The sequence below is a fragment of the Ursus americanus genome, chromosome 3 (assembly GCF_024610735.1).
Source record: "Ursus americanus isolate L20-20 chromosome 3, mUrsAme1.1.p, whole genome shotgun sequence".
NCBI lineage: Eukaryota > Metazoa > Chordata > Mammalia > Carnivora > Ursidae > Ursus > Ursus americanus.
The window spans coordinates 52251396-52274313 of NC_142129.1; the positions used below are offsets into that span (position 1 = coordinate 52251396).

A 22918-nucleotide genomic window follows, 5' to 3' on the forward strand; every position below is an offset into this window, starting at 1 on the left:
GCCTAAGCACAGCGCATATCCTGACCTGGAAGGAAGCCCACCTTTGAACACGATCCAAACTCCTCCTCATGAGCACAAAGCCCTCCATGACCTCCCCCTCTCCTTTCCTACCTCACATCGCTCCACCTGTACGGCCTTCATGTTCTTCCATCATGGCTAGTTCAAGGCCACAGAAACTGTTTCATCTTCCTGGAGGCATTTCCCCTCTGATCTTTATATGGTTGGCTTCCCTTCATCGTTCATGTCTTAGTTCAAAATTGCCTCCTCAGATGGGCCTTCCCTGGCCATCCCATTTCCTATTACCACACCCCCCCGCCACCATTATTCTACAGGCTCCTATTTTATTTCCTCATGGGACTTACTAGTATCCTATCACTCACTTACTTATTTCCTTGTTTCCTATTTGTCTCCTCCACCTGACTGTAAGCTCTAAAGGAACAAGGCTCTCACCTGTCTTATTCGGTCCTACAACCCCATCCCCAGTACCGTGGCCTGCATAAGGCATAATCTCAGTACACACTCATCACGTGGACGGCAGCAACAATCCACACCACGTCAACATTTGTTCTCTCGGTCACACAGTCACACAAACGGGATGACTGCTTCCACGGGTGACAGGTCAAGGCAGAACGCAGATGCGTGATTAGAATCGTCTTGCTAGAGTAAGAAAAAAGTGCTAGGATAGTGCACAGAAAGAGGGCCTGGCCTCGTCGAGGGCTTGAAAAGACAGTTTGGAGGAAAGGGTATTTATGCTAAGACTTAAAGGATGAGTATAATGTAGGTTGTAAAAAAAACTAAGAGGCTGGGTCCCCCAGGGAGGCAGGGTGGAAGCCACCAGAGGCAGCCTGTGTGAACACCCAGAAGACAGCAGGGCAACCCTGGCAGGGAACAGACACAAGTCTCGCACGCGAGAACGGCGGGGCCAGGTCGACCACACGCACGAGGTGCTGCAGAGAGAAGGTGCAAACATACAGGGCTTGGCCAGCTCATTGAGAGTTGGAACGTCAAGGGCAATGAGATGTTGAAGAGTTTTAAGAAGCATGATAGTAATCAGATTTGTGTTTCTACAAGACTTCTCTGCCTGTAGGATGACGAATTGGAGGGAAACCAGACTAGAGAAGACAGACCTGAGAGCAGAACGCTATCATCATGCAGGTGAGAAAAAAGTGTGTCTGGGACAGGTTATTAAAGTGGGGGAGGAAACCGTGAGAACAGATATATTTAGGGTAACGGAAGAGATGTGGTGGCTGATGGCACAGCAGATAAAATAATTGTCAGATGTGCTTCGAGGTGAGCAACTAGTGAGGGATGTTGGGTGTTTCTCTTTTCTGAACTTGGAAACACTGGAGAAGTGGGTTTGAGAAGAAGAGTGAATATATATTCCACGTTCTAGGTTGGACGTGCCTGTCAAATGTCCAGTGGAAAAGCCCAATATGCTTTCGTTATGCTTCAGGAGAGACGTCCGAGCTGGACATCACAGTCGTGAGCATTTTACCAAAGAAAGGAAGCAGCCATAAAAGCAGACGCGACAAGCAGGGATGTGTGGTACGGTAGGAAGACAAAGGCACCTAAGTAGAGCCGTAAGACACGAAGGTGGAGGACGAGGGGCAAGGAAAGAAAACTGAAGAGCCCGCGACGGTGATGATAAAGTAGATTTCAAACAGACACGAAGTAAGGGAAGAGAGTATTAGAGGAAGAGGAAGTATTTCTAACAACACAGAGACTCAGTCAAGTGGTGGAACTGGGTCATGGAGAGAAATGAGAAGGAGAAGATCAAATAGTCAAGTATCGATATGCAGCTCGAACAGCTCGGTTATAATAAAAGCTACAGGGTTAGAGCAGGAAGTGGGAGATGTGACATCTAGGCACAATTTCTGCGGGTTACTTTGTTTGTAAGCAATGAGAGCCTTGGGAATGTTTAAATGCTGACAGCAACGAGCCAGAACGAGCATCGGAAGACACAGTAGAAAAGGCAGCCAGGGAATCCTGAAGGCCCGTTTCAGAAGAGACCCGAGCACAGGTGGGGAAATGGCTCCCGCCAGTCAGAGGCTCCTCCTCCATTCGAACAGGACAGTGGTGCAGAGGGCTGAACACCAGCTCATCGTGGCTGATCTAGTTCCTGGCATCAACAGACAATAAGAGCTGATATTTAATGAGCTCTTACTATCTAATAAGCATTGTGTGTATGCGCATACGTATGTGTATACATAAAGCACATATGTATAGAATACTAATTCAATCATGACAATAACCCTATGAAGAAGGTACCATCATGATTCCAATTTTATATAAGAGAATTTGCTCAAGATCACACAGTTCTCAACAGTGGAACCAGGATTTAGGACCTGATTCCAGGACTTTATTGCATATTTTTATAAACACAAAACTTCCCCAAGTGGACCACATATTATTCTCTACCAGGTCATACTGGCCAGACAAGAGCTGACCTGTTATGATTCCGGCAGTGAAGGGAAATAACTAGGTATCCACCACCTAGGTATTCTCTTGTTTGGATAAAAATGGAAACACTTCCCAAAAAAGCCACATGAATCATGACTACCACTGAGGTTTATACTTAGATTGTCTAAGACACTAAGGTGTTCAAAAAGAGGGTCACTGCATTGATGGGGTGATGGGGAGCTCACCATGAAGGAAGGTGCCAGGCATAGAAAGTCACAGACTCAAGGTCAGAGAAAAGGGCTGGTTCTTGATCCATGGTGGTGGCTGATTCTCAATTGTGTCCTGCCCGCCCAGTTCCTGCGGTGGTGCGGTGTGAAGACACCATTTATGTGAACCTAAAGAACTAAGCCACTAAATACTATAGACTTAAATAAGACAACACAAGAACAACATCTTCCTCACAGTGGAAGCGTGCGATTTTACCAGCATCAGGCAAGGCAGATTTCCCAAATGAGGTACACCTGAGCCACGGAGGCTGAGAAGCTGGAGGGGCCCCTCTGCTGAAATGTTAAGATCTGAGCTTACAGTCATCAGCGAACTTTGCAATGTAACTACTATAGCACTTGGAGGGGTCAGCTACCAGAACCCTCAGTCCCTTTCCAACTGGACATCACACAGAAGTAAATGTTCTTTTCATTTTATAACAATAGCAACAAGGATGTCGAATCCTGAAAACCACCCATGTTTCAGTTTTAGCAGTATCAGAAGCAATGGATTTTCTTTGCAGCTTCAACAAAGCAAAGTGCCGAGGAAACCAGGTCCCATCAGGGCATGAGTTGTGGAGCCCCCGTCTGTGGCCTTCCTTTCCCCTGTTCATTTCCTACTTCTCCATTAATCACATTGCTAAACCCAGCACAATACTGAGCAATGAATGTCAGCGACAGTGCGCGTAATTACCTCATTCTTGACACTAATGGAAAGGATTCCAAAGTTTCACCATTAAGCATGATTTTCTCTGCAGGTTTCTAGTGGATATTCTTCATCAAGTTATAAAGTTTCCTTCAAATGCTTGTATTAGAAAAGAAAATGGTGTAAAATCAGTAAGCTACCACCTTAAGAAACTTGAAAAAGAGGAGCAAATTAAAGTAAGTAGATGGAAGTAATCAAGATAAAGTGGAAGTCAATGAAATATAAAACAATAGACAAAAATCAACAAAGTCAAAGATTAGTTCTTTGAAAATGTAAGTAAAAATGATAATCACAGAGAAAGCCTGATTTCAAAGAGAGAGAGAGAGAGAGAACACAAATCACCAATACTAGGAATGTGGGAAGGACATGATATGAGATCCTCCAGATGTCCCAAGGATAATGTTAAGAAACAGAGACCAATTCACGTCAATACAGTTAAAAACTTAGATCAAGGCTGAAAGTAAAGGTCCTGTAAAGGTCCAGACAGTCAACATCTGAGGCACTGAGGTCTACAACATCTCTACTGAGATGATTCCACGTAGCCACGGCAGTGTTAAAGCATCCAAAGACATAGGCACTGGGCCAGATTTGGCCAGAGGGCTGTAATGTGCCAGTCCCTGACTTAGATAAAATGGATAAATACCTTGAAAAACACAAATTTTCAAAAGTGATGCAAGAAAAAAAGAAAAAAGAAAAACTATACGGCACCATATATATACAAAAGAAATTGATTTATAATTAAAAAATGATCCACGAAGAAAACTCCAGGTCCAGATGGTATCTCCAGTGATTTCTGTTGTAAACTCTTTCACAAAATACATGAGAATACAGTATTTTCCAATTCCTTTTAAAGAGCATACTGCTGATGCCCAAACTGGCAGAGATATTATAAGGAAACTACAGATAAACATCCCTTATGAACATATATAGAGAATTCCTGGACAGAATATTTGCAAATGAAACCCAGCAAAAATACATATATACATATATAAGCGATAATACATCATTAACCAAGTGGAGTTTATTTCAGGAATGCAAAGTTGGCGTAGCATTCAAAAATTCACCACAGTAACAGAATAAAAGAGGCAGACACATGAATAATCTCAACAGATTTGAAAAAGTTCAATATCTCTTCAAGATGAAAAATTAGTATATAGCAATGGAAGGGCTCTCCCTCAATTTCAGAAAGGGCATCTACACAAATCTGTAACAATTACCAGATTTAATGGATAAATTTAAATTATTCTTCCCTGAGACTGGAGATCAGCCAGGATGTCTGTTCTATCTACTTCCATTCAACACGGCACTGGAGGTCCCAGCTGAGTCACAAACTCAAGATAAGGGAATAAAGGGCAAAAAAGAACGGGAGACCAGAAGTAAAACTGTTATTACTGACGGATGTTCTGTTCATGGACACAGAAAGCCCTAGGAAACTAAAAACAAACAAACAAACAAACAAAAGAAAAAACTTACTAAAACTAATAAGCAAATTTGGCAAAGTCCTAAAACACAAGGCGAATATTTAAAAATCCATCGAATTTTATATGCCACACACAAACACGGGGAAACAAAATTTAAAGCATCAAAACATACCAACTATCTAAAATTAAGTGTAGCAAGGAATGTGCAAGGCCCTGACACTGAAAACCACAGAAAATATTTTGAGGGAAATTAAAGACAAACTATGTCAAGACATACACCATGTTCTTAGGTACGATGCATCGTGGTCGACATACCACCCTCCCAACATTCCTATTTATATTTGATGTCACCCCAGTTAAAATTAATTAGGCTAAAAGATTAGGCTTCTAAAAATAAACAATATGATAATTTATGTGGACATGAACAGAACCTAGAATGTCCCAAACAATTTTGGGGAAACAATTTAAAAATAGAACTTGGAGGCTACATATAACATGATTTCAAGGCTTATTATAAAGCTACAATAATTAATACAGTGTGGATTTGGCATAAAAACACCAAAACAGATGAATACAACAGGAGAGTCTGGAAATAGACCCCTATATATGACTATGATCAAAGTACCAAGTTAATACAATGGAAAAGAAAAAAAAATTATACGTGGATCACAGATCTAAATGAAAAATCCAGAATCATAAAGCACCTAGAAGGAAACGGGAGAATATTTTCACAACATTGAGATAGGTTAAGAATTTCTTATGCATGACATAATAATTATCAATCATAGAAGAAAAATTTGATACACTATACGCCAAATGAAAACATTCCACTCACAAAACATACCATTAGTAAAGTGAGCAGTCTGTTCATTTCCTTCAAAGGAACTATAACCAAATAAATCCTCTAACCAACAATAAAAAAACAAACATCTCAATTAAAAGCAAACAAAAAAACTGGGCAAGTTATTTGAACAGATACTTCACAATAAAAGATATATGAATGCCAATAAACATGTGAAAAGTTACTCAACATCTCTAGCCGTTAGAGATAAGCCAATTAAAACCACGAAACACTATTTCACACCCACTAGAATGTCTGCAATTGTACAGACTGATGACACTCAATACTGGCCAATATAGGAAGCAACTAGAATTATGTCACCTTGTTAATGGGAATGTAATGATGGAGGCCTGTCTGGCAGTTTTTTAAATGGGTAAACATATACCTTCTCTATGGTTCAGCAATTTCACGTTTAGATATTTTACCCAGGAGAAAGGGAAATCTATGTTTATCAAAAGACTTGGGCAAGAATGTTCCAAGCAGCTTTAGAAACAGTAGCCTCAAACTGGAAACCCCAATGTCAATCAACAGAACGGTTACACAAAGTGTGGTATAGTTATACAATGGAATACTAAGCAACAAAGAACAATGAACTTCTAACACAAACAACAGCATGCTTGTTAAGAAATGAGAACGGTCTGAGATTTTACTCTACCTGTATGCTGAAGTCAGCCTGGCACAGATTAAGGGATGCTGGCAGAAGACACAGAGCCTCTGGGTCACAGATAAAGGACAGTTCACTAGTCATACCAACAGTATTGAGTAGTATCTAAGTCTCAACATTTGCACCAGTCCCTGATCCCCAACGTTTAAAGGAGAACCCCAAAAGAGCCACATAATGCTTGCATATGCAGTGAGTTAACAGGACAGGAACCTTGAGTTTAGGGAACCCAAATCGTTTCTAACAGACAGTAATCACGTCTGAACTTAGCCCTGGAAGGAGATTTTCTCTGTATTATACTGGAAAGTAAGCCAATTTACCCTTTGCTCTGGAGAGAAACACTACAGAGACTATCTTCCAAGGATGTTTATTATACAAACATCCTTGGAAGATAGTCTAGAACAAAAGCATTAAGTTCTTCTGCTCAAAAAATGTACAAAATTTGAGACCCACAGAAGATGGTCTCTCAACAGTGTCAAGTGAAAAATCCAGACCAAAAAAGAGGATAGATTAATTCATGAGATTGGCCAACAGAATTTTCTTTTGTACTTTATAATGCCTCCTTGCTTTTTCTATTAAGTTTATTATAACTTTACAAAATGAGTAAAAAAAAAAATTCCATCTTTTTCTACACTCTAGAACAGGTGATAAAACATGCTATTTTATCTTTTTTTAGATGTCTGATAAAACCACTGGAGCAGGGCTCAACCTAGGGGGTGGGTACCCAAATTCAACTACCTTGATTACCATTTCAATTATTTCTGTGGTTACTGGTCTACTCAAGTTTCCACCTCATTTTGAATCTATTTCAGAAAGGGTGTTCATGGAAAATCATCCATTTATTTTACATTTCTGACTTAATATTTAGCATAAAATATTGTCATTTATACGATCTTTTTAAAAGTTCTTCTCATAGGAAGTTATGGTTCCTTTCCCTGATCTTTTTTCCATCTCCCCCCCACCACACTTTTTTTTTTTTTTTTGCTTCCTCCTCTTAACTACAAAAATTTGTTGTTATGGGGACACCTGGGTGGCTCAGTTGGTCGAGCATCTGCCTTTGCCTCAGGTCATGATCTCAAGGTCCTAGGACTGAGTCCTGCATAGGGTTCCCTGCTCAGCGGAGAGCCTGCTTCTCCTTCTGCCTGCTGCTCCCCCTGCTTGTGCGTGCACGTGCTCTCTCTCTCTCTCTGACCAATAAAAAAAATCTTTAAAAAAATTTTGCTAAAAAAAAATTTTGTTATGGTCTATTTAAAGAAACAATTCTTGGATTTATGGATCAGACTGGACCCCCATGGCGTATATGGGTAATAAATCTCTTTCTCTTACATCTGTCACTGGCGATCTTGAGTGCCACTTCAGGACCTCTTCTGCTGCTTTCTCTAAAACAGGGACTGGCAAACCACAGGCCACCAGACAAATCTGGCTCACTACTGGTTTTTATAAATAAAGTTTTATTGGAACCTTGCCATGCCTATTTATTTAAAAATTACCTATGGCTTCTTCCCTACTGCCACAACAAAAATGAGTCGATGTGAAAGAAACTATACAGCCCAAAGAAACTAAAATATTTCTATCCCATCCTTCAAAGAAAAAGATGCCCAACTAGAGCTCTAGGGTCAAGACGCAGTCATGGCAAAAGTCCTCAATAGATACCTCACAATATTTACAAAGCACTTCTCAGGGCTTTATCCTGGGAGCAAACACACCCACTGCTAAGCTCTTGGGATATACAGGAGACAGAACTGGTTCCAACTGTCCACCTCTTCTACATTTACTCCTTATCACTGACCATGGATCCCACATATTTTTTATTTATTGAATCCAAGTTTGTCACTTCCCTGGAATTTCATTGGATCAAATAGGGTTACAGCTCCAATAGTCTCTTCTTGTTTCATCTGTGGTTTTCTCGGCTCTTAATTACTGATCTCATCTGTTGTCAACTTCTAGGCATCCCCCCAAAGTATCTAGTTCAGTGTATACAGATACAATATATTTTTATTGCTTGCTTGCCATTCAGTAAAATTTTGTCTGTGTTAAAGAAACCAGATGAAGCGGAAGATGGAGTCACTCATGCTAAGTGCCCTGTGTCAGCAAACTGAAACTTAAGTTTCTATGCTCAGCTTTCCCAGAAAGGCAGGCCTAAGTCAACCAGTCAGCACCTGCCTGCTCCATACAAGTGACCTGACCCAGCTCCAAAACTACCCTTTGCTCCCTATGAGGAAGGAAAACCTGACTTAACCAACCAGCAAATGCCCATTTGTTCCTTGTTCCTGCTCACTTGGACTATAAAAATCCCTTGCTTTATCAGCATTTTGGTGCTTCTTTCTGTCAGATTGGATGCTGCCTGATTCATGAATCATTGAATAGAAGCCTACTAAATTGGTAAACTATGGGAAATTTTTCTTCCAATAGATGAGAGGGGGAGGTAAAGAGTATGTGCTCCACTCATGGGTTCCTGGTATATTAGGAAACACGAGACTATCAGATCACACTTTTCTAGAGAGGCAAAAACAAAAACTTGTGTCCAGTATACACTGGGTAGTTTCAGGTTCATAGGCTTTCCTATTCAAGCAATAAAGCTGGACAAGGAAGGAACATTATCAACATTGTATCCAACAATGTTGGTTTTGAAAGAATTTCTCAATGACTAACACTGAGGCCAAACACCGGCCCTAAGAAGCAAAATTAGAGACTCTTCCTTATATGTTATTTCTTAGTCCTTGTGGGGTTGGGGGGGGGGAATGATTTCATATTGCTCATATTGAGTCTTATGGAGAGCACTCTGGGTCATGTCCCGACACAGTAGCAATTAAGCTTTTCAAGTCCAAAATGTTTCCATCTCTTCTTTGATGATTTTCACACAGTTTAATAATAAAGGAAGAGTAGAAACCCCTTTTTACCAGATCCCAAGCCTCCAAAACAAAATACTTTTGCCAAGGACCCCTTGAATCTGAGCAACTGAGTTTATTAGATCTGTGATAGCCTTTAAGACTCTGGCAAGGCAGGGGTATAGACCCAAAATGCAGTCTTTTTGCCTTTAATCCCAACATTATCTCACATAAATTTGCAGGAGAGAAAAAACAGAATGCAAACTACTTACTTCATTTATCTCACTACACTTTGGACATAAGGACTAAGCCAAGAAATTACTTATGCAGGTAGATCATCAATTACGGCCAACGCAGATCTCAGTTTAAATGGAGCCATTTTAAAGGACTAACATTCAGCTTAAAAACTGCTCACAGTATTAGCACGAGTAATTTTAATTAAAAACAAACTCCAGCAGATGGTTACATCCATTTCTGAAGAGAGAACACGAAAGGGGTTTCAATTTAGATGCACACACTTCTCATGAACCGTACGACAGCTTCAACAGTGTTCAAATGTTAGCTTCTCTAATATGCACGTTAGTATCAGTTACCAAATTGAAACATTGTATTGAAGGCATCTGTTGGCTGGTCTGTCAAACACTTCAATGTGCGCTAGAAGTGTTTCATAATTAAGCAGGTAAATGCCTTCTTCTTAAACCTTTCTCATGGTCTGCTTCTCATCTAACATGAAAAGGAAGCATTACATAACTCTTGAACAGAATGGAAAACTTTATTTTAAGGGAGGAAAAAAAACCCCTAAATTCTGTTAATTAGTGGAATATGGTGACGCTCCTGGGATATGAAGAACTGTAGCGATAAGAATGAAAAGAATCGACGCAATGTTGCCGACAGGAGAGGGACACCTCTCATAGCTGCTAGTGGGAAGGCAAATTTGCACAATGTTCCAAAGGCTTAAAAGAGGTATACTCTTTGACTTAGCAGTCTTACTTCTGGAAGTTTATCCTGAAAAAATAAAGAAAAATATGTACAATATGTATGTATGTACACACAAGACTGTTTACTGCAGAATTATGAACGACAGCCAAAAACAGAAAACCAACCTAATCACCACTATCAAGTAGTAATAATAAAAGACACTCTGCAACGTACTGGATTAAGCCAAACAGGTAACTCCTTCATTAAACACATGCACATGCACACACACTTTTAAATAAAGCAAAAATACACCCATGCGCAAAGTCCGTGGCGAAACACGAGAGAGGTGGAAGGAGACAAGGGGACGGAAGGAGGAGAGCGTGGGAGGGAGTGTGTGATAGTCCCTGGTGCCAGAACAGTAGCGATGTCATGGCAGCCTAACATAGGATTTGGGTACAGGTTCAAACATCTGGAGACTGAGATTTAAACTGCCACATGGGAACACAGCATTTCTGTCTCCTGCCTCTCACACTCCCTGAGCAAGGCCGTGAGTTGGAATTGAGATGCTGACATGTAACCGAGATTCTTAGAGTCTTACACAGTCTAATAAAGAGCTCTAGAAAAATTCTACCCATCAGCTCAAAGAAGATGAAAGCCTTTGGAAAGGAAAAAGTTCCCTTTAGAGATATCAAAACCTTAAGCCCATGCCACATGATCTGGAAAGCCTCAACGGAGTAATCAACCACAAAATTAATCCAGCATCCATGAAATCTGTGGAGACCTAGAAGACGGAAGAGACACACACTATGGGGACCCAGGCTCTCTCCAGGGCACAGGGAATTCCTGCAGAGAAAACTAACCAGATCAACTTTAAAAATGAACACGCAAAAAACAAATTCAGTCTAACAGAAGAACCACACTTAAAAGAACTAGCATGAGAAGAGTCTAAATGAGACTATTAAAAGGTCTCTTTCAAAGAATTGAGATAAAAAATAATGAAAAGTCATAAGAAAATAAAAAAGAGAGAGATAGCTAAGTCATCATAAACTGATTTTTAAAGAACCAAAAAGAACTTTGGGAAACTGAGATACGATAATCGAAATTGAACTGATATATGAGTATTTATACTGAATATTTATAGGTAAAGATTACTGGCATCTGCAATTTCCTTTGAAATGAGTCGTAAATAAAACGTGGACTGAGGGATCTATAGAGCGGTGGATATAGCACAGATAATGTGATAAAGAAAAAAAATGTATATAATCTTGGTGTTAGGTTTGCACATCATTATATAATTCAATTTTTTGTCTATATGAAAATTTTATGATAAATTATGGGGGAAGAAATTAATTATGCATCACATTAGACACCAATGTTATTGTCATTTTCATAAGAGCAACAATGACTAACACAAGTCAAGAGTTGACACTTAATCAATTGAGCCACCCAGGCACCCCTGTGTCAAGCACTCTAAAATCGTGTTTTAAATATATTAACTAATTTAATCCTAACAATATTGTGATACAGGTACTATTATTATTACTGTTTTACAGATGGTAACACTGAGGCACAAAGTTGTTAAATAAATTGCCCACGCAGCACAGCTAATAAACCAATGGTAGAGCTGACATTTGAACCTATGTAACATGGATCTTGACACTTTTTTCTTAATCATTATCCTCTAAGAAAAACAAGTTAGTGACGTGGAAGATGTATTCAACAAGTCACCTAAGGGGAGTCTGCCTGGCTCAGTCAGTAAAGCATGCAACTCTCAATCTCGGGGTTGTGTGTTCGAGCCCCACATTGGGTGTAGAGATTATTTAATAATAAACTATTCAAAAAATTATCTAAATTATACCATGAAAAAAATGGAGAGTTTGAAAATATGAGATAGAGGTTAAAAGACAGAGAGCATGAGAAGACTCAACATATAGCAGATAAAATTCTAAATGAAGAAAACAGAGCAGGAGGCACCTGGGTGGCTCAGTTGGTTAAGCAACTGCCTTCGGCTCAGGTCATGATCCTGGAGTCTCAAGATGGAGTCCCGCATCGGGCTCCCTGCCCAGTGGGGAGTCTGTTTCTCCCTCTGACCCTCCCCCCTCTCATTCTCTCTCTCTCTCTCAAATAAATAAATATTTTTAAAAAACACACAAAATAGAGCAAATGGAAGAAAGGCATCAATCAAAGAAAAAATGGAGGGGAATTTTCCAAAACTGAAGACAGACATGTAACTGAAGATTCGAGAAGTTCACAGAGTCTTAGCAGGTTAAATTTTAAAAGCAGGGGGGAAGAATCTATAAGTAGATACAGAAGAAAACACCACAACCACAAAAAGAAAAAAATCATAAAAGCAGCCGAAGACAGGTTGCTTATGAAGGAAAAATAATTTGGCCTCAAAGTTCACAGCAACAATGAAGGTCATAAGAATATTTTTACAGTTCCAAAAGAAAATAATTCTCAACTTAGAATTTTAGGCCTTACCTGTCAAGAAAGAAGTCAAAAGAAAGACAAAAGATAAGAAGATGTCCTACTTACTATCCATCACCGCACAAACCACTAAAAAATACACCACAGGAGGAAGGGAATTGGATTTTAAAATAAGACGGGGTAAAAAAAATAATGAGCAAAGTCACTGCTTAATATGTTGGTAAATCGAAGATTTAAAGGAACACAAATAATGGTTCATTAAAAAAAATTAAATTAGGGATGCTTGGGTGGCTCAGGAGGTTAAGTGTCTGACTCTTGGTTTCTGCTCAGGTCATGATCTCAGGGGGGTGAGATAGAGCCCCACGTCGAGTTTCGCACTCAGCACAGAGTCTGCTTGAGATTCTTGCCCCTTCCCCCACTCATGCTTTCTAAAAGTAAGTAAATAACATCTTTTTTAAACATTACACTAAACAGCAGCATGTAAAACAGCAACCGGATATCAGAATAAAGATTTCCACAGTACTTGCGAGGAAGAGGTAAGATCTATTAACAGTTAACCAGAATGTAAGCACCATGAAATCAAGAACTTCACTGCTTGAACCACAGAAACTACACAAGCACTTGATGAGCCCTCAGACTATGAGAGTAGACCCCGAGACAGGAGGAAATAAATTCTAGCACACCCAATAAAGCAATACTATTTGGTCATTTTTAGTGTTAATTTGATAATACTTTGAGTGAAAATACAAAGTAACAAAATGTACGAAACATAAAAAAATTATTTTTTCTATGTATACTTAGATATATTGATACATATCAGCACAAATACACATTTAAATAGCTACACACTGACATATATTTATAGAGAGAGACAGATGTCTACACATTAACAAAGAAAGAGCACAAATTTTTGACATCTATATGCCAAAATGTCATCAGTGGTCACCTGTGTGAAGAGAAGCTACAAGGGCTATCGGTGTTTTCTAAAAATTATTTTCCTTTTTTTCATTCTCAATCTGTACTTTCTTCTTCTAAATCTTAATACGTTAATAAAGAAATCATGACATTGAAAATAAAGTTGACAGAAGAAATATCCATATCATATAATTTACTGTTTTAAGCCATTAAATATTCTAATTATCACACAAAATGGTATCTTGTAAGCAAAGAGATGGTTAAATTAAGCGATTGAAAAATAAAGTAGGATACGTGTGCTGAAAAATTTAAGTTTGAGCAATGACTGGTAATACCTGAAATTTAAGAGAGGATGTTAAAACTTTTTTTAAAAAAATCCTTTTTTCAATAATCAAAGTACTTTTAATAAATGCACAGTTATCGATAAATTAACCAGAAACTTATTTTTATAAAACCAGAACATAATTAATTGCGGTTTAATTAACTATTAACGTCCATGAAAAAAAATTACCTACTTAGCTTCCTCATCCAAGTGGCATTGACTAGAATTGTAGAGCTACTGCCCCAGGGGGAAACCAGCCACTTTTGAAAATCCAATCTTGTAACCTAAAGCCTACTCAGTATAAACCAATACCCTCTTTTCCTAAAGACGGACGTCAAGAATAGATTTCTCTCCAAAAGTAAACAATACAGAGACTTCTTCCGTGACATAAATAAGTCAGGTGATCTCTACTCCAGATTCAAGCAAAATTAAAAGAAACAATCAAAACCCTTTAAAGCCTAAAATTCCTGAATGTGTTAACGATACAAGTATCCTTCACTCTCTGCATCTATTTGATTTTCCAGGGACTGAATTAAAAGTGCCAAGAGGACAAACAATAGAAAGTAGCAGAAAGCATTCCAGTGTTACGTACAAATTGTACAACATTGGGAAAATCGCTTAATGTCTCTGGATTCACACTTCATCCACTGACAACAAGAAAGGTAAACACACTAATATTTAAATACCTTTCCAGACTCATGTCCTCTCAATTTAAAAGACAGTAAAAAGGCCGAATCTCTGAATTGTTTGGAGCACACCTTAAGATGGGGGCTTTCGGAGAGGTCACAGCCTAAGTAGGGTGAATAAAATGGAATTCAAAATAGACCATTTTCCAAAACTGCTCATCTGTGATCTGTAATTAACCAAAACCCAAAATACATGAAGACATCTGTCTTTGCCGAAAAGCCCTCCATCTCTCCGAGTCACGCAAATAGTGTACGTATTTTGTAATAAATACTCCATCAGCCTAGATGGAGAGTCTTACACAGAAGGACGGAGACAGGCACAGTATCTAAGAACACGTAATCTACTAGAGGCTTGGGGTTAAGTGACATGATTTTTTTTTTTTAACCCATGTAGCAAACCAGGAGGATAACACAAAGCTAGAAAAAGAAAAATCAAACCACTGACTGCTGAAATAGTCCTAGCATCGCGCCTGGCACACAGAAGACACTCCCTAAATGATGGAGGGATGAATTCTTACCTCTTCAAGTCCCTTCAAGGCTTAAAACCATGCGCCTATAAAATACCTGTTTTTTATGGAAATCCTTTAGGGCTGTTTCATAGCCTTCCTCCAGTCTACTGAAGGCTATTACTACATCCGTCGTCCACCAGATCTGTGAGCCTGTTAGTGCAACTTGTGCCGGGAAATCCAAGATCCACAGTTCCCTAGGTTTTTCCTCATAGGCTGCTATGGCTTCTGTGATAGAACGTCGCACTGTTCCTTGCATAGTCTCTTCAAGTCGCAGCAGCCACGTTTCCACCTTTTGAAGCAAATTGAAATGATTTAGCAAAGGCTTAGCTATGGAAGGGAGATAATTCCATCCTCCATGGGCTCAAAAGCCATGCAGAGAGAGGCCTCGGGGGATTTATTTTCAAGATTGATTTGTTTTTGAGAAAGAGAGAGCCCATGCACGTGCGAGAGAGTGCACACATACTTAAGCATGAAGGGGGTGATGGAGACAGGGAGAGAATCTCAAGCAGACTCCCCACTGAGCGAGGAGCCTGACGTGGGGCTCGATCTCACACCCCTGAAATCACAACATGAGCCAAAATCAAGAGTCAGACGCTTAACCCACTGAGCCACCCAGTCGCCCCGGATTTATTTTAAATCCAGGTAGAAAACTACAAGAGGTAATAACTCAAAGGATAAGGCCAACAACACTGGAGGAAGTCCATTGAACTGTCTTCTCCCAGGACAGTGCTCATCTTCTTTCATTTCTAATAATTTTCTGCAGCCTCAACAGTGGACATGTTCTCAATTGTTGATTTTTCAGATCTGAAGACAAGGGGCTTTTGGACTAAGATTCCCTGTGGTAATGCACAGTGTTCTGAGAAACCAAACATCACAGCCATCTACTAGATAGAGAAATATGCTAGAATAATATTCTAGAGCTTTGGGGATAATGGTACGTTGATTTCTTAAAAAAAATTTTTTTGATAATTTTTAAATATACTGAAAATTCTTCTCTAAAATCTTCCTAGTTCTTAATCTTAAGACAAAATGTTTCCAGCAAGTGTCTTAATTATATTCCCTACTGGTTCTCATCTTCACACTTGTCAAAAATTAGACAGCAGGAGAGTGTAAGAGATAGGACAACTGCTGACTTGTGAAAGTTAATTTTTTTTTAAACGCAAGTTTACTTTGCCCCCATAAATATATTTTAACCAGTTTTCTATCCTTTTCAAATATGCTTTATTATATTTACCCATATATCTGTTTCCACGGGATGATATTATCTAACAAAAGGATGTGTATACTATTCGCAATAATTGACCTCAGCAATAAGAAACGACCATGATAAATCAATTCCGAGGACCATATGAGATCATGAAGATGTTAAAACTGTTTTTGGGGGGGCACCTCGGTGGCTCAGTCAGTTGAGCGTCCAACTCTTGGTTTCCGCTCAGGTTATGGTCTTGGGGATCGTGAGATCAAGCCCCTCGTCCTGCTCTGCTCTCAGCACAGAGTCTGCTTGAGATTCTCCCCCCACCCACTCCTCACCCCTGCTCACGTTTGTTCTCATTCTCTCTCTCTCTCTCAAATAAATAAATAAAATCTTAAAAAACAAACAAAAAAACTTTTTTGCCCTGCGTCTGTGGGGATGGCAGAAACATTCATTCCTAGAATCTTTCTCTGGAGAACTGGGAAGAACTGTGCAGTTAATGAGCTGACAGCCTTCCCTACTGAAAGAAAAAGGTAGCACTGGCCTGGCAATGGGCCCAACATCTGAAGAGCCTTCCCGTCCGACTTTGTAACTGGGTTTTGTTCACATGCCTGAGTTCAAAGTCTCTGATCTCATCACTACTTTAGTCACTAAGCACAACTTGTGATGTCACCCAGCAACCAGCTCCTTCAGGAAATCAGACATCACTAGAGCCTTTCCCAAATACTCTGGGATCCCTGTCCTCCAAACGGCCACCTCCTCTCAAGAACTTTCCAGTCCATCTGGGAAGACCAAACACACATATAAGTTGATGTATCATCTCATGTTCAAATGACTATGCCAACAATGGCTACTTAGCTCAGTGTGATCTGAGAACTAAGCTCTGATGAGATGTTGTTTGATCCCTTTCTGTTCTGGTGTTTCTTCAGCTTCTGCCTGACCCCCTATAACAACAATTACCACTTCCTGTTATTGCTAACTATCCATTTCTTCAAAGAGCCTAAGAGCTCCTCAAAGACAGGGACCATGCCTTACTCCTTTCTGGATCCCCAGCAGCTCAACCCAGCACCTGGTACATAGCAGGCAGTCAGTCAACACTGATCAAATGAAATACAAACAGTCTACATTGGGAGGAACTAATCATCAAAGTGCAGGGGGAGAAAAGACCTACAGGAAAGGCATCTTTCTATCAAACAAAGGCAATCAGAGGATCAATGTGGAGTACGCTCGAGTCTCTGGCCTAAATTGCTCACACAGAACAAATGAGAGCACTGTGAAAACACTCAGTACCAAGGGTTCCCGCGAGTGACAACCACATCCGTCAAGTGGACTGTCCTCCTTCTGGGCACTATGCCAGTCGGCTCGCAGTCTGCCGGGGAGGAAGCAGACAGCAACACACTTTTGTCAAGATAGTTTATAGTGACTTTTTCTAATCACTGTAATAATATCCTAAAGAGCCCAAGAGATCAAAAAATATATTTTAATCAAAGTATTCCACCATCTGCTTCCCCTTCATTTGGCAGGATTTCTTGGTACAATATTAAAAAGCTGCAGAGAGAAATAAAGAAAACCCCGGTTAAAAAAAAAAAAAAAAAAAGCCTGCCATCCCATTTCTGCAAAGGACATTTTAAGGCACCCTGCCTCGACCCAAACAGCTCTGGAATGGAGGCCACTGTCTCAGTGAGTCTGTGGATTAAGTCGAGCAGCACAAGCATCATCATAAAAAGATGCGATTCTTCTACATCATCTGGAAACACCAAGAGCTCTTTCTTAAATCATAATGAGCCATTCTTGCCATTAACCGATGAGAGTATCTTGGAGGTACTTGGCTGTGCGAGGAGAGAATATGCTAGCTAACTGTCTGAGCACATGGTGATTAGGGAACATGACATCAGCGTGGTCGACCCCACCAACTGTATTTACGAGCAGCGTGCACAGCATGCACATCACAATCCTGAACCACAAGCCTCTTTAAAACATCTTCCCTGCAAGGCGCTGCTTCACCCCAACACCCAGCGGTGAAACCAGAAAGCTTTGCAGGAGACTCCCATCACTGCGCCGCCACCTGCTTCTCCTTCTGGGGTCCACTCACTCAACCTGCGACCAATCCTTCCTGAGGAGCTCAACTGCTAGCATTTCTGGGACTCTGCGGGGTGCTGAAGCCACGTGCGCACAAACTGGGCAGCACGGCAGACTCCGGCAAGGCATAGCTGTCACACTGGACATGGGTCAACAGGAAGCTCTCATCTCCAAACCAACCAGGGTCTGATTTGACAGCAGTTGATTTTTATTTTTTTGTTCAATTTAACCTTTAAAAATTATCCTGAAAATACTCCCGTAGCACAGAAAATCTCATCATCAAACCTTACATGGCCTATGCATTCGCATTCGGCTTGGAATGGGACGTACTCCTTCTCTTTGCTGTACATTCCAATGGCTCTGTGGGTGGACACATCCTGACCTTCTTCGAACTGCAGATCTGCAACGCTGTCAAAGAGTTTGGCAAGGTGACGTGTCACCTAGGATAATTTGAAAAGGTAAGAGCATTTTTTACTGCAGATATATTCAGGTAACCTAGTGATGATGCCATGTGAATTCACGAAACTTTCTTTATATAGTTACAGAGTTGCCTCAAAATGTTTTTCTTCAAAATAACAATCACTTCTTAAATTCCAGAGTTTAAAATGGGGCACCTGGGTGGCTCAGTCGGTTGGGCAACCGACTCTTGATTTCGGCTCAGGTCACCAACTCGGGGTTGGGAGATCCAGTCCCGTGTGGGGCTCCATGTTCAGCACAGAGTCGGCTTGAGATTCTCTCCCTCTGCCCCCCCCACCTTGTGCACACACTAAATAAATAAATCTTTAAAAATAAGTAAATGAACAGACAGACCTTGATGGAGAAGTGGCCAGGCACTCTGGCCGCACCATCAGGTATTAGGCAGTGAATGCTTACCATAAAAAGTTACCTATTTTTTACTCAGCGATTAGACACTTACGAACTTCCCTGTCTGCACTGAATACCTGTAGCAATCACCCTGCTGGGAATTTTATAGTTAAGTTTTAAAATTCAGATATGTTCTTATACTATAAAAATTCATTTACTACAAGAAAGCTGTGTTAAAATATTTGGAAGGAAAATTTAAGTTACATGCAACCTTATTCTTGTGTTGGGTCTCAGGTTAGTGCGCGCTTGCTTTGATACTTAAGTGAACTCTAGGTCATATTTATTATATAAAGAAAGTGAATTAGATCCCCCCATTTTTATTGATCAGGAAATCGAAGTTGAAATACTAGATGACTCTGTCAGGTTGACAATGCTAAAACTAAGTGGCTTTTAGATGTTAAGCCTCCAAGTCCAGGCCCTATCTATGACGTTCAAATTCTTCTGGCATCATTAACTTTGATATCTTAAATCAAGGTATCTCCAAAGGAACCCCCAACAGCATACTGAACTCGACTGTAGGTGCCAGACTATTTGAAAAATAAAACAAACCAAACTAAAGGACACAGATCGACATTTGTTCAGCCAGAGGCTAATTTGGAGACTGAAGCCTAACTGGAATAGAGAATACTGGAAGAGCCATACTTGTCCTGTCAGCACAGACCAGGACAGGGCTCTCCACCTTGAGGTGCTGGCAGGAAGAGGTGCATTCTGAAGGCAGGAGAGCAATCAGGAGAGCCACTGTACCTTTTTTGGGGTAGACTGAGTGACAGAGAGTGAACCCGAGGCAGTATCAAGAATGGGAAGAAGAGGTCCCTCTTACACATGGTACAAATGAACACTGCTGAGTGGAAAAGAGTTTGGTGTTCCTCAAGAAGTTGAACATACAATGAAGACCCAGCAATTCCACTCCTGGGTATATACTCAAAATACCTTAGAACAGGTACTTGTACACAAGTATTTACAGCAGTCTTGTTCCCAAGAGCCAAAAGGTAGAACCACCCCCAATATCCAACGATGGATGACTGGACACAATGCGGCACATACATACAATGGAATGTTGTTCAGACCCAAAAAGGAATGAAGTACTGATACACAGGGCACGGAGGAACCTGGGAAACGTCATGCTAAATGAAAGAAGCTAGTCACAAAAGACCATGTGCTATATGATTCCATTTAGATGAAATGTCCAGAACAGGTAAATCCATAGGGACAGAAAGCACATTGGTAGCTGCTAAGGGCTGGAGGGAGGAAGGAATGCCGAGTGACTGCCTGATGGGCATGGGGTTTTATTTTGGGGTGATGGAAATATTTTGGAACTGGATAGAGATAATGTTTGCACAACACCGTGAGTGTACCAAATGCCACTGAACTGTATATTTTATTTTTTTTTAGCATTATCATCTCCATTAATTTATAAATTAATTGCATACAATGCTTTTTTTCTGTCAACAAATATTGAAATACCTAGATGAACAATCAAACCTAATCAATAAATGGGCAGAAGACATGAACAGACATTTCTCCAAAGACGACTCACAAATGGCCAACAGACACATGAAAAAATGTTCAATATCACTAGCCATCAGGGAAATACAAATCAAAACCACAATGACATACCACCTTACGCCAGTCAGAATGGCAAAAATTAACAAGACAGGAAACAACAAGTGTTGGCGAGGATGTGCAGAAAGGGGAACCCTCCTACACTGTTGGTGGGAATACAAGCTGGTGCAGCCACTCTGGAAAACAGTATGGAGGTTCCTCAAGACGTTAAAAATAGAGCTACCCTATGACCTAGCAATTGCACCATCAGGTATTTACCCCAAAGATAAAGACGAAGTGAAAAGAAGGGGCACATGCACCCCACTGTTCACAGCAGCCATGTCCACTACGGCCAAACTGTGGAAGGAGCCAAGATGTTCTTCAACAGACGAATGGATAAAGAAGATGTGGCTCATATACACAATGAATTGCATACTTTAAAATGGTTAATTCTGTGTTGGGTAAACGTTGTACCTCAAAAGAAATGAAAGGTGCTGACGGCCAGAAGATAGTTTAAAGCTATTTAGCCTTTACCAGCAGCATACAGACGCCACCTTGGTAGTGAGTTTTTCTTGAAATACAGTTTAACTGGACTTGAAAACTATCCCAACAGCAGCTTCTAGGAACAACACCAACCTGCCTCAATTTCCTGCATGACAAGACCAACACCAATATTGGTAAGGAACTCCTTAAGAGTGATTTAATCTTTGAAGCTTTTGGCCTTAACATTTGTGCTGTATTTGCAGTTTGAGTACTGAAGAAAATCACAGCTAGAAATCTGAGTTTAAAATAGATGAGTTTTTGAGACTCTCACTTACTTTACAGGTAGACAGAGCAAGAGGTGACGATCACTGCCGGGCTTATCATATTCCCTTCCATCCCTGTACGTTACCCAGAAGACATTTATACACAGAAACTATCTCCAATAATCGAACAATTCACTGTCACAGCTGAAGTGGCCAGGAAGTGCACAGATGTTTAATGGCTTCTACTGTGTAATGGGCCTAAATAATATTCAGGTGAAAAGCTGCAGGATAAATGAGACCTCAACTATTAGACACTCTCAGACGTTATTGCTTTGGTGAAAAAACAGTTTCAAAACAACATCTAGTCTTGTAGTCTCTCAATCAGTGACCAGGAAATGCAAAGCCTGCGGCTTGTGGTGCTCTTGTTACTTACCCCGACATGTGTGAAGTTGGACGTTTTCATATCCTGTCTTCCATTTAAAGCTTCTCAGACAACAGGGCTGGGGATTTTTTGTTTTGTTTTTGTTTTTTTGTTTTTTTTTAACTAATGTGGACCCCGGTGTTCTCAAATTTGTTCTATTTCTATGAAAATTTCTGGATTTTTTTTAACAGTAAAATAAAAGTCTTTACTTGTTTGAAGTTCAGAATACCTTTTTATGGTTAAAAAGAAAAATGAGTGCCTTAGAGGCTCCTATTCTTATCTCACTAAAGAAAAAGGATTTGAACACTTCAAATCATAAACAAGTCAATAATGTGATTATATCTTACATATGTTTCTAAAAGGTCAAACAACAAAAGAAAGGTTATTCCCTCAGTGTAGAGTTTATAGCAAATTAGGCACATCCACCCACTAGTGAGTAGATACACAGAAAGTCCCTGCTTCACACGGTAGTGTGGGACCACAACAACGACTGTGCAATCTTAACAATCGATGGGAAATTTAATGACTGTCCTCGGACTTCTAAAAAAAACTTTATTAAAACATTAAAATCCCTCTCACTCTTTGTTACAGAAGTACAAGGAAATAAAATAAAAACTATAAATATTTAGTACACTATAATTTAAAATAAAAATATTGATAATTTTTATTTCCTTATAGAAAACTGATCAGGGGGTAGTTTGATTAGTGTTTGTCTTATCTTAGAACTTAAGATACAGAGTGACCATCTTTTCTATGCCTTCAAGAATTGTCATACTCCTTTCAAAATTTGGATCAGCTGTCAGAATTTCATCCTTTGAGTTTTCAATGTCAAATTTCTTTTAGAGTTTCTTTAATGCGAAGCTCTCTTTAGGAGGCTGGTATTTCCGTCATTTCCCTTGGGACATTTTCATCCGTTTTGTCACAATAACTGTTTTCATTTGTATCAGTAAGTTCATTTTCTGGCAGCAAATTTAGAATTTTTAAAATGGTACAGAGCCATCATTCCCAGTGAGCATTCTCCTCTATAACTTCATCTGTGTTTGAGTCATACTTAACATTTAGCATGATCAATTTTCATTTCTTCACTAGGCTTCCAATTTTATTACAAATCCCCTCCTTCAATTATGTGTATCTGTAAAATGTTACATGGTTCATCACTGGGGGTAAGGAGGTAACA

The 22918-nt window shown here is 39.9% G+C and overlaps 1 protein-coding gene across 1 annotated transcript in view; it reads right to left on the reverse strand.

Moving 5' to 3' along the window:
- DNAH11 (dynein axonemal heavy chain 11) overlaps positions 1–22918 on the reverse strand; it is a 307801-nt gene that overhangs the window by 204217 nt on the left and 80666 nt on the right. Inside the window, exons 29-30 of the mRNA XM_087860989.1 lie at positions 18459–18608; positions 14953–15186 (exon numbers count right to left, since the gene is read on the reverse strand). Of these exons, the coding sequence (XP_087717115.1) occupies positions 14953–15186; positions 18459–18608 (384 nt within the window). The remainder of the gene's footprint in view (positions 1–14952; positions 15187–18458; positions 18609–22918) is intronic.